Below are 12,986 nucleotides of genomic sequence, written 5' to 3' on the forward strand. Positions count from 1 at the left end.
GAGACTTACTGCTGAGTGGCTGGCACTCGAGAAGTGGCATTTCTGAATAAGCATCGCATAACCAGCGGAGTGCTTTGTCAGCAGTGAAAAGGATGGCAATGCATTTGTCTGGTGGACTATTCTGATATAACGAGATTAGCACGGGAAATAGAAACATGATAGCGTGCCATGATGCTACATGATTCAATAAAAGTGGTTTCTTCTTAGAAGACCAGGCCTGGGTTTTATCTTTAGCCCTAGAAATCGAACTCTGTGCCCTTCAGCTCTCTTTGGGGGGCAGAGGCAGGACACGGATGGGAACAGAAGGAGCTCTACAAGGGAACAGGAGCTGAGGACCCTTGGGTCGGGATCGGCCGTGTCCCCACGGGGCTGCGAGCCAGCGTTTCTCACTATGGAGGACAAACGAAAGGTGACACTTGTCTTGGGCTGGTGGGCAGAGAGAGACTCATTAGGGTGAGAGTCTCAGGCTTTGTTTCTCAGGCAAGACCTAGAAGAAATCGAAGGCCCTCATCGGCCGTTCCACCCCGGTATGCGTGTGACCACATCACGGGAAGACGGAGAAGGTGGGCGTCAAGGAGAAGCTGGCAGTCTGCGGGCTCCCTGCCCCCGCCCGTTCCCAGCACGTACCCAGTAGAGGACGTCGGTCCAGCCCTCCATGGTGATGCACTGGAACACGGTCAGCATGGCGAAGGCAAAGTTGTCGAAGTTGGTGATGCCGTGCTTGGGCCCATCCCAGCCCGGCTTGCACACCGTGCCGTTCTGGCACTGCCGCCCGTGGCCCGTCTCCAGGGCACAGGGGGAGGGGTCGTCTTCTGCTGGGACATCTCAAATGGCGGGGGGAGAAGAGAAGGAAGCAGGGGGTGGGGGGAGAGGGACGGGCAGAGAAAGAAGAGAGAAGTTAGAGAGAAAAGTGATGGGCGAGGCTGGTGGGACAGCAAACGACCCCAGCGGCAACAATGCAGAACACAGTTACATCAATGCCCCAAACACGAAGCGAACGACACAGGGCACTAGGTATTCATTTTGTGTGGTCATCAACTTAGAAGGTCAGTGCTTTCAGCTAATTGTTGTAAAACTGCTTTTTAACCTCAGTCATTGAGTTCAAAGACAGGAGGGCTGTTGGCTGTCAAATGAGCAATGAAAACATAACTATGACGCAACCACTCTGAGTGTAAAACATCCTGGAACGTGGTAGTGAGTCCTCGTCTTCTTTTTTTGGTGGTTAAGCATCTGTAGAAACTTCTGCTGGAATGCCAGAGTTTAGGGTGAGGTCATTGTTGACTGGAAGGTTCTTTCACGTAATTGGCCAGCGATCCCGCCCCGTGATGTTTTCTGACTCCACATGGGTCCGTGACGTATTACAAGATGCTTTACCAGGGATGCAAGTCACTTTACAGTGGGCGCCCTCTTGATGAAGGAAGGAAAATAAATTCTGATGGCGGGAAAAGTACCTACTGCAGGGCTTTATCCCAGCCCCTGAGCACAAATGCCACTGCGGTATTTTGTGCATGCTGTGTGCAAACTTGTGGACCGCCCTTTTCTCCAGCATTAGGACCTTTCAGAAGAGAAGACCCGTCTTGACCTCTAATCAGGACAGAGCGGCGTGGGTGATGGGGAGGGCGCTCCCCAGGTACGGAGCGCTCTCGGCTTTTTCAAGAAACAGCATAACATACCCTACGGCCGCAGGCTGTGCTCGGGCCAGGAACAGCTGCTGGGAAATTAGTGAGTTAAGATATTTGTCGTGCAGAGATCATTGGTAAATTGAACTAAGACTTGGCTGAGTTAAGAATTTCCATTTTGGTAGAATACTGAGAGTCCCGGTCCCTGCTGCGGGAGGTAACAACGTGGAACTCACTGAAGTTTGTGAAATTAAGGACATCGTCTTATGCTTGTAGGAAGAAACAGTGGTAAACAGAATGGACCTTAACTCTAACAAACAGATGACTGCCTCCGACTTCAGTGAAGATGTGCCCCCGAGAGAGAATTTGTTTGTCATCCCTCGTTTGGGGATTCCAGGCCACCAGGGTCCTCTCTGGCTTCAAATGTACCCAAGCAATCACGGGGCAAGGACCTCTGTACAGAGACTGTGGGTTGCTGGGCTGTTTCTCAGTTTGTGGCTTCAAATCGCAGCTGTTCAGGAGGAAGATAGCAGAGGAATATTAATCCTTAACTAAGGGGTGACTCTTAGGGAGGTGGACTGAGCTGAGTGGTTGGAGATACATGCTGACTTGTGTCCTCTTGGCTTCTCCCTTTCTGTCTCTTTTTCAAATTAATTAATTTTTTTCTACATCTTTATTGGAGTATAATTGCTTTACAATGGTGTGTTAGTTTCTGCTTTATAACAAAGTGAATCAGTTATACATATACATATGTTCCCCTATCTCTTCCCTCTTGCTTCTTTTTTTTTTAAAATAAATTTATTTTATTTATATATTTTTGGCTGCACTGGGTCTTTGTTGCTGCGCGCAGGCTTTCTCTAGTTCCGGCGAGCAGGGGCTACTCTTCGTTGCGGTGCGCGGGCTCCTCATTGCGGTGGCTTCTCTAGTTGTGGAGCACAGGAGCATGGGCTCAGTAGTTGTGGTGCGCGGGCTCAGTAGTTGTGGCACACGGGCTCAGTAGTTGTGGCTCGCGGGCTCTAGAGCGCAGGCTCAGTAGTTGTGGCCCATGGGCTTAGTTGCTCCGCGTCATGTGGGATCTTCCCGGACCAGGTCTCGAACCCGTGTCCCCTGCACTGGCAGGCGGATTCCTAACCACTGCACCACCGGGGAAGTCCCTCTCTCTCTTTTCAACAGCTTCACCAAAATATAATTTACATGCTGTACAATTCATCAGTGAACACGGACAGCTCAGTTATTTTTAGTAAATTTATAGAGTTCTCCAGCCATTGCCACAATGCATTTGGAAACGCTTCTGTCGCCCCAGATTCCCGAGGCCCTTCTCCCATCCAGCCCTGGCGGCCACACCTGCTGTCTGTCTACAGATCTGCCTGCCTAGGAATCTCATATCGACAGAATCACACACGAGGTGGCTTTTTTCACGTAGCGTCGTGTTTCGAGATCTGTTCCTTTGCACGGCCGTACTTGTTACTGTGCGTTTATCTGCTCGCCCGCTGATGGACAGCTGGCCTGCTTCCAGGCGGGGGCCATTGTGAGCAGCTCGGCTTCTGGCTTGTTCCTGGCCTGGTGCTTTAGGTTGTATGCCTGTGTGATGACCAAGGCGCTCCCTGGTCCCTGAACTGTACCGGGGACAACAGTGTCCCCATCATTTCCTACTCTGGGGTCTAACCCCCAGGAGGCCTCCATTCACGTAATGGAACTCCAGTCATAGTTTTCTGTGACTTTTGACATTTTGAAATCTTTGGAGATTTGGATGTGAAGTTAAGTAATGGGAGACTATAAAAGGATGGAACCTGAAAAGTGAATCTCAGACCTGAGGAATACATAAGAAAGTGGAAAACAAGCACCTAAAAATTGAGAGTAGGTGGACTGTTAAGCCAAGAACCAAACAGGTCATAAATTCTGCTGGGTCTCACTTGCCTAGTGACCCGCTTTCTAGAATGATGTGTTCAATCACTGTGACAAAAGTGCCGGGATGATGAAAGATGAGACAAAAGAGAAGGTGAACAAAATAGAGGGAAACTTGTGTTTCTTTTTCTCCGGCCTTGCTTTCTAGTGCAATAAAGGTGCTGCTAATCTCTGCACTGTGACTGCTAATCCGGTAGTTTCCCCTGCATCTCAACTCCTGAAAACAGGCGGAAGTGAGGAAAAGGTGAAGGCTGCCACATGGAGTTCTGAGCGTCCTCAAGGAAGGAAAACGTATTTGAGGGGCTTTACAAATGTACGTTGAAAAGAAAACGGCGTCCAGGGGACGTGATCTCATTAATAAAAGAGAGAGGATGAGGTTCAGAAAGATGGTCTACAGGATCAAGTGCCACTCTGCTATTTTAAATCTGTCTTGAGCAACAATAAAAAGAAGATTTGAGAACAATTAAGGGGCAATAATTATCTGGTAAAAATAGGTATCTATAAAAAGCACTAAAGGGAACACCCGACAGATGTGAGCACACGCAAATCAGTGGGTCCCAGCGACATGCACTTGAGGGTGAGGGGAAATTAGCTTGAACGTGAAGACGTGTTGGATTCTCAGCAGAGCCATGAATTCCCAGAGAGGAAAATGGGAACACGACGTTGGAGAAACAGCCAAAGCCATACGGGCTCCCCGTTTTAAAGCAGAAATGAAGAGAGGTGGGGTCATTCTGGAAAGTCCAAATTAAGTTTGTGGTAAAAGAATGGAGGCACAGATGAGAGAGTTTGGAAGTGCAGTTAATACCCAACAAGAGCACGAAATCTGGGAGAGCACCAGCGAGGGCCTCCAAGAAGAAATCGCCAAAGACAAAACCAATGACTTTTTTAGGCCCCAACTTTAAGGAGTGACTAGACTGAAAGTGATTTCGTTTCTGGGTTTCAGCCAACCAATTCTCTGCCAGTCTCAGGGGTAATTACTGTGCTTGGGAGAGCTATGCAGAGTGACCTGGCTCGGACTGCGACCAAACAGATGGGACGACCAGAAACAAAAAGGACGGACATATGGTGATGTATCTGTTGAGGAACAAGGGAGGCGCCTTGCAGATGCCTCCGGGATCGGGGGACATCTCCTCTCCTGAGACCACATCTGCAGGGGCTGGAAGGGGCAGCCTGGAGGCAGAACAATGGTACACCGGCAGCTCCAGTGCTTTCTGGTATGGATTTGATAGGAAGCATGGCTCAAAATCCAAGGTACCCTAAAATCTACAAGTTCACAAAAGAATCCCAAAGTGTAAAAATAATCTGACGTAAATTCCACAAAAAAACCAAGACGAGGACTCACAAGCGCTTTTGCATAATCTAAGTTTGCAGAAAAATAGAGGAATTCACTCCGAAGTCTAAAATTAAAAAAAGACACCCATTCCAAAGGTGATGCAAACGTCTCCAGAACGCGTGGGGAGTGGTTTCAAAGATACGCTCTGGCCGTGCTGAGTGCGTCCGGATTCCCGTACACATCCCTCTTTGTCAGCGTTGATCAGTGTGTAGATGGAAGGGGCCCCCATAACACGAGAGGGTCCCTGGACGGCCATCAGACGCAGTTCAGATGCAGGCAGTGAGTGAGCGCCTGAGTGCAGGGTGCTGGGCGGAATGGCCTCTGCAGCGTGTCCTGGGTGTCCTTCCCACGGGAGGCCGGCTCCACGCACAGAGAGGTCCCTTCCTGGCGGGGCTGACGGGGCTCCTCTCTCGGGAGCGCGTCCCTGGGCTCTGTCCTCAGGCACCCTGTCTCCCTGGGCTGATGGTGTTTCCACGATGGGGGCCAGTTCTCTTCCGAACCTGGTGGGGTGGGGTCGGGGGGAGGTAAACCCATCACATAAATAACCCGGGCTTTTTCTGGGAGGAATCAGGAGGTGTCTCAGGTGCATTTCCTGGTCTGCTTACCCTCAGGGATGGACAATAGTGTGTTCCCAGATTGGCTATCCACTCGGCCAGGCCAGTTCTGCTCTGTCTCTTGAGAGCACGGAGCCCGCGGAAGGTCTCGGCAGGCCTGCGGCAGCCTTTCCTCCAGCCACCCCCATCCGGCACAGAGGAGCCCCTCACCCTGTTCATCACGCCCACCATTTTCTGGCTGTTTGAGGCCACTGAAGGCAGGACCACAAAGTCAGAGACTTCCAGGCGGTGCGGGCACAGCCCCCGTAGGATCCTGCCGACTGTGGAAAAGCCACTTTGACTGCTTCCCCGTCGGATGGCAGAGACCAGGGGTGGTGTGGGAGCAGCTCTCCCGCTCAGCGAGGACAGACGTGTGGAGGGCGCGGCCACTCAGCACAGAGTCTCACCGCATCTCCCCACCACACCTTGGTGCGCAGGTGAGAGCCACTGCACCGCCCATCGCCCGGCTGATGGGGCCTTTCGGACCCGGCATCCCCGCACCGGTCCGAGGAGTCTGGGTCAAACGGGTCGTTGGCCACTTCAATACAACGGCATAAATTTTAGACGTTCTGTGGTGGCTCTGAAGCAGGTCTTAGAACGAGCTCTAAGGAAGCCACACAATTAGCATAAGTTTATTGTTTCTGGGCAGCTACAGGTCGAGCCCAGCAAAAGGAAGGATCTGAATTAAAGGGGAGAATGTTATTCATTGCATTATTGGGTATTTCTTTAAGCAAGGCTGGAAATCTCAGAATTTTAACTGAAGTCAAGATCTAATTCCTTCAATTTTAAAACAGCTCCTTTTTTTAACGTGACAGTTTATTTTATATAATATGACCCAAGAAATTCTCCCTACAGTGAAGAAATGGTCTCCTCTTAGACTTGCCATCAAAGAAGTAGAAACAATTGCGTGAGTCTGTGACTACAGGTTTACAGTTCTGGTTTTTTGTTTCGACTGTGGCCACATGCAAACACCCGGCCAGTGCGTCCAGATCACTCAGATCAGGGGATCCATTTGGTTTCTGATTACAATGAATCCATTTCAGTGCCTCCTGCATGGATGCTCTCCTCACCCCCGGGGAGGGGGGTCAAGTTTAATTTACTGCCTGGGCTGAGCGGGAGTGTGAAGCAGTGGACGTGAAGGGGAAAGAAGGTCTCGCAATGCTTCAGACAGATGCTCCCCTTTGTGCCCTAAGGTGCCAGAAACTAGGATGAAAGATCTTGTTGTTTGGAAAAAAGTCACATAAGTCGAACACGGCTAACCCCATGCGGGGGTTATTTTTTTCTTAAACGAGTTTTTGTGTTAAACTACTTCGTTTAAAAGCCATGTTGATCTCTGTTTAAATGTTTTCTTAAAGGTCCAGCTGAGACTTCAGTAGCTGAAGACAGCAGTTTGTCGCATGTCGGTCAAGCCCAAAGTCCAGTCCTACCGGCGAGAGCCCAGCGAGTAGCACGGCTCGTTGAATGCGCTGATTTATGGAAGGGACGCAGAAAGAGTGCGTCAGAGAGGACGGGATGGCGGATGCCCGAGGTACAGACACACCTCCTGGAGGAAAAGGAGTTTTCCTGCTGGCCGTCCTCCCCTCCTGGACTGGGGGCCCCGGACGGGAGGCAGAGACACCGAGACGGACGACCCAGGGCTGTGACGGGACAGCCACCAGCTGAGGGCGAGGCCTCCCCCCGAGGGCACTTTGGTGACAAGCTACACGGGGGACAAGGGGGCAGACACATATAGTCCCCAGGTTAGCTCCGATTCTTAAAATATTCAATGTTGGCTAGGCGCCTCGTTTAAAGAATGCTTAGCAGTGCCGGACAACACTCGTGTTTAGTTATTTTAACACAGACTCATTTTAGTAAAAACAAAAATTAGAACCGAGAGAAAAAAAATACAATCTTTGCCTCTCCTGGCCGTGGAAACGGAGGTGCTCGACGGCAGGGTCTCCCCAGCTGGCCGGGGGTGGACGGCGTTCCCCTTACCTGCGATGCCCTCCTGGTTGTAGCAGGTCTTGTGCATCTTCCCCATGAAGAGCTCCAGCCCGATGATGGCGTAGATGATAATAACAAAGAGCACAAGCAGGGCGATGTGCAGCAGGGGTACCATGGCCTTGATGATGGAGTTCAGAACCACCTGGAGACCTGCAACGGCAAAGCCGACTCTGTGCACCCACCGCTACTTGGAGCTCACGCCGTCTGCCGTGACCCTCTCCCCGCCGACGGGTCTCGCATCCCAGTTTCAGGTAAGGAAACCGAGGCGCCAGGTTACACGGTCAGAGTGACACCCCGGGGGAGCTGGATCCAGGTGGGCCTGACCCCAAACCTCCCCAGGAGCCACCTCCAGACGGAAGGACAGGAAGATGCTGTCCTTCTAAGGGCATTTCAGTTGGGGAAGATGGAAACAGTCCTAGAGACGGATGGCGGTGACGTTGGCTTCGTGCCACTGAACTGTGCACTTAGAAGTGGTCAAACGGGACATTTTGGCTTGCATCTATTACCACAATAAATTGTTTTTCAAGTACCCAGATCCCTTCAGGGAAAAAAAAGGGTAAATAAAAAACATTCTTTCGCAGCCGGTCTTGTCTGCACGCCCCGAGGGTCTGCAGACTTACACCACTGTCTTATGGGGAGAAGGACCCCTCAGTTATAAGCTGAACCATAAATATCAACCCAGAATGTCGCCTGTTTAAACGAGATGTTACACACGGTCATTGTAAATGGTCGTTACCCTCAAGCCCCCAGGTCTACCCCAGGCCCCAGAAAGCCGTCCGTCAACGGGTGGGCGCTGTCTCCACGCCCCAGGAGGGAAGTGGGGGAGGGTCGGGCTCCCCTCCCCACAGCGGGGGCCTGCCTTAGACACAGCACAGCGGGACTTCCTCCTCTGAGTCACCCCCCGCGGGCCACCTTTTGTGTCTCTCACTCACCCACCAGCCACGGACACCCTTCCACCTCTCCCGCACTGCGGACGTCACCCCTGCTCACCCACCGCCCTCGGCGCTGGCAAGTGAAGGCTGGGCACCCTGTCCCCAGGCCCCGAGGCGGTCCCCGGGCCTTTGTGACCTGGAGGAGTGGGGTTCACAAGTCCAATTCGGAGAACTCGCCCCAGCCATTAAGCTGAGCCGGGGAGAGGAAACCAAATAAGAGAAATGCTAGAATAATTTCACCTGTGAATTAATGCGAGGGCTGTGCCACCTCCCAGTAGAACAAGATGCTTTCAGATCCAAATGACTCGGTTAATTAGCAGGTTGTACACACATCTGGTGAAGGGTGCGGAGCCACAGAGGAAGCTGACAACCCAGCCGCACAGCGACTTTTGGGGTGTCTGCTGGGGCGCTGCTCACGGGAGGAGACGGAGGTCCCAGGATCCGGCTGCCCAGACCACGAAGGGAACGCGACCAGGCCTTCAGTGCCACGTGGCAGAGAATGGGGGGGCACGGGATGGGGAGACCTCCTCCTGCCCTACAAGGCCCTGGGCGTCGGTCCACCCTGTCCCCCCGGCCCTTGCTCTCTGGACTCCTGGTCAAACAGCATTCCTTTCAGACTCAAACGTGCCATCCTTCGACGCGGGGCCATCGTCGGCGCTGTTCCCTCGGCCTGGAACGCGTTTCCGTAATTCCCTCCAACGTTCCCTTCTGCTCTCAGCCCAAACATCCCTCCTCCGGGGACCCTTCCCCAGGCTCCCAGAGCAGAGACATCTCCTTTCTTACATGTCTTCTTAGAATCAGTTCCTTTGCTTTGGAGCATGAGTCTCCCTTGGGAATTACATGTTCATTAAGTGGCTTTCCAACATTTACACCCGGCTCCCACGTCAGGCTGAGTTTCGTGAACGCGGAGACTGTGGGCCCTTCTGGCTGTTTTATCGCTGAGGCAGCTCTGCAAACAGACAGGCGACTTTCCTGGGCCTGCAGGCCGGGCTGTGGAGAGGCCCAGAGGAAGTCGAAGCAGCCCGTGCTTCTGTCCACCGCTGGGGGCTATCAGAGTGGCCGCCGGACGCTCTGCTCCCTGCCATCCCCTGGGGTTGGTGGCCTCCCCACGCCCCGGAGCACCAAGGCCCGATCTGGGCCCCCAGGCTCCTTCCTCCCACTGTTACCAAGTCCTGCCAATTTGCTTTTGAAGTGTTTTACACAAGTATAAATACCGTTTACTATGTAAATAATATATGCTCATTACACAGGAGAAATGCTTATTATAGAGAGATTAGAAAGCATGGGAGCAGGACCAGAAAGAACTCGTCCGTCGTCCCACCGCCCAGAGGGGACCGCTGTGAGCCTCTCGGGGTATATTTTGGACACTTTGGCCCCTGGGCTCGGCTACTCGGTGAGCTGGTCTCCCCGCCGTCTGGTGTTCATGCAGCTGTTGGGATGCTCAAGCAGAGAGTGTCATGTCCTCGGCGCGAGTCCTCCTCCGATGCCCTGTCACCCGCCTCCGCATCCAGCCTGACGGCCCCTGACTCTGGCTCACGCCTCACTCTCCAGCCACAACCGAGCCCCGAGCTTCTTTGGCCACAGGCCTCCTCGCGTCAGCACACGCTGTTCCCCCAGCGGACGCTGTTCCCTGCCTGACGCACGGCCCCGGCCTCACGTCCTCTCGTCTGTGGCACACGGCAGGGACTCTGCGTGCCGGCTGCCTTCAGGAAACCACTCCATTCAAGGATCTTCAGGACACACCGAGGTGTGTCATCGGGAAAAGGCCGACTCGCGGAGTAGGAAGGGCACAGGCACGGAGGGGGCTGTCAACGACCTTCACAGGATTTAACCTGCTGTTCTGGGGAAGAAGAGCTGGCAGAATTCAGCGTAACTATGGGGATGGAGCCAGGACCAATCAGGAAGGCTTAGGTTCAACACAAAGACTGTCCAAGAAACAGACCTAAGGTGGAGCAGGGTGCTCCAAGAGGTAGTGAGCTCCCCGTCCTCAGAGGGATGAGAGCAGCGACTGAATAAGCTCTCGGAGGAGGAGCCTTGGTGGGGATTCAGCCAGTGGGTGAAGGGTAGCCTCGGGGCACCGAAGCCCCCAGCGCTCATCGACCTGTAATGAAGACTTATTGGGGGCAGGTGGATGACCCCAATTCCCTCGGCACAACCTGGGGAAGTAGGTACTGTCATTAACGGTATTTACAGAGGAGAAGCGTGAGTTCGAGAGAGGTTAAGTGGCCTGCCCATGGCGTCACAGCTGCTGGCAGGGGTGGGCGCAGGGCTTGGTGCCATGTGGCCTGACTCCAGGCCCGGGGCTGCACGACTGGGCTAAACGCCTCCTGTGGGCCCTGGCCCGGGGCTCTCGGCCTCCATGATCCGCATCTGTGAAGCAGTGGCACACGATCACGACACCTGCTGGGCAGGCGGGGGGCTCATCCTGCTGCCAGGGGGCGCCCCGCGGCCTCCGAGGCCCTGGCCGCCATCCTCACCGCCGGCCCGGGTCGGCACCCCAGAGCCCCCCTGCACGTAACTGGCTCTCAAGGCCTGCGTCTCAATGGCTCCTCCTCGGGCGGGCTCACAGAAACAGCTGTGCCCCCGAAACAGCTCCTTCTGTTCCCATTCCACTCAGAAAACACAGCGACTTCTCCGCACCCAAGTGCTCTCCTCTGACGGGCCGGGGACGGGGTCCCCGCGGGAGCCCTGGGGCCAGGCCAGCCTGGTAGAGCAGCTGCGGGAAGGTGGCCCATGGACACGAGATCACTAAGGGCTACACGCACGGTGAGCCTGTGTTCCGGGCCCTAAATCAGGACGTGAGACCAGACAAACACACGTGGACTTACGGGGACAACAGGACAGGGTATTTCGTTCAAGAACAGCGCTGGACGATGTCGTTCTGGAAATCCGGTCTCTCATTTGCGGTCTGTGCAGGTGACCTCCTCTTAGGGGATGAAACACCCTCCCGCCCGGGAAGGCCGGCTGCCAGGTCTTCCAGGGAGAGGGGGCTCTGGGGAGTGGCTTCGCTAGATGCCGGGATTAGGGAAGGACGGAGCAAAAGCGGAGCTGGCACGCACGGCCTTTCCTCTTCTCCCTCCACGTTGCTGTGAGGCCTGGACCACTGTCTGCATTCCCGCTGTGCTCAACTTGAGAATTCCAAGTTAGGAAAGACTCAGAGGGTCTGTGTACGTAAATCGTGGTGTTTTCCCTTAGAAGATCGAGAGGAACCATCAATTATGGAAAGCAGGCCTGGCATCTTCCTTCAACAGTGTTGAGATTGGCCTGGAAACGTTGGCTACAGGTGGTGCTGGCCCATGATGGATGCATGGCTGAGGGCTCTTCTGTTTCATCAAGGAGCATCTCGCCCAGCCCTGCTCTGGTGATGGGTTGCTCCGCTCGGGCCCCAGGGGTAGAGCCAAGAAGGAGGGTGGCGATGACTCGATGAGCAGGACCCCGAGAAAAGAGGACAGGGAGACTTGTGGGGCTGAACGGTGCATGCAGGTGTGTCTGAGGCAGAGTCGGGCGTGCATTGAACTTCCAAGTCACCTGGTGTAACGGGGGACGGTGACCCCACATCAGAGGTCTTTGCAGACGTTGTTTGATTTCATTGTTCAGATTCCGCGTGGACTTAGAGCTTCTTGGCTGGCGGCTACGAAGGCACATTTCATGTCCCAGTTATTCCGACACCACGGTTCCAGCCAAGTGGTAGGAAAGCATTGAGAAATGACCGAGGAGGCCTGATCACAGCTCCACAAGGGAGTGACACTGAGAATCCCTGAAGGGGGGTGAGTCTGGGCTTGGCAGGATGGTGGTGGGTACAAGCTTCTCACCGATGGGGGCTAAGTTGCCAGAACAGGAGGAGGACGCCGGGGCCACTGGCCTCGATGCGCACATTTTCACTTACACACAGTCATCTGTTGAGCTATGTTCCACGGGCCACCTACTCCCCGGGGTCACGGGCTCCTTCTTGTAAAGGAGGCCAAACATGAATCAAAGAACCTCACAATCGGTACAGAAGCTCAGACCACTTGAGTGCTTTCGAGGAAGAGACAGGGTGTCATGAAGGCCCCCATGTGGCTGGAGGGCGGAGCAAGGTGTCCTCGGGGCAGTGACATGTGAGCCGGAGGCCGAGTACGAGGTGACGAGGACCTGGCCGGGTGGGCAGCAGGTGGGTCCAGCAGGGGGCTTGTGCTTCCCCACGGAGAAGGCTGTCTGCCCGGCTGAGCAGGGACATCCCCACCATCTGTCTGCCTCCTGCTTCCCTGGGCTTTGTTCTGCCTCTTAGAAGAAATACCTGGAAGATCTGGGAACCCAGTCGACCGCTTCCGTGTGAATTGTGAGGAAGCTGACGTCACTTTCAGAGAAAACGACTCGGGCAGCACAGAGGAAGGCGCTCCCGACGCCAGCCGTCCTCGAGTGTAAGGTGGAGGTGGAGCCCCTCCTGCACCGTCCAGAGAGGAGCCGCGGGGCCCAAACGAGGAGGGTCCTGGCGTCGAGGAGGAAGCTGCAGACCCAGGAAGCCCGGATGGACGGGAAGTCCCTGCAACCTCACACCCGGAAAAGCTCTTCTAAGACGGGACGACCCCGGGCCAGACGCAGCAGCGCTTTCCCACGGAGCTGCAGCCCCACCGGCCCCTCT

The 12,986-nt window shown here is 54.3% G+C and overlaps 1 protein-coding gene across 2 annotated transcripts in view; it reads right to left on the minus strand.

Annotated features, from left to right (window-relative positions):
* CACNA1C (calcium voltage-gated channel subunit alpha1 C) overlaps nt 1-12,986 on the minus strand; it is a 420,733-nt gene that overhangs the window by 146,393 nt on the left and 261,354 nt on the right. For both annotated transcript variants that reach the window (XM_024733016.1, XM_024733015.1), the window contains exons 5-6: nt 7,425-7,583; nt 628-824 (exon numbers count right to left, since the gene is read on the minus strand). In XM_024733016.1, the coding sequence (XP_024588784.1) occupies nt 628-824; nt 7,425-7,583 (356 nt within the window). The remainder of the gene's footprint in view (nt 1-627; nt 825-7,424; nt 7,584-12,986) is intronic.

Source organism: Neophocaena asiaeorientalis, unplaced genomic scaffold, assembly GCF_003031525.2.
Source record: "Neophocaena asiaeorientalis asiaeorientalis breed wild unplaced genomic scaffold, Neophocaena_asiaeorientalis_V1.1 scaffold150, whole genome shotgun sequence".
Taxonomy (NCBI): domain Eukaryota; kingdom Metazoa; phylum Chordata; class Mammalia; order Artiodactyla; family Phocoenidae; genus Neophocaena; species Neophocaena asiaeorientalis.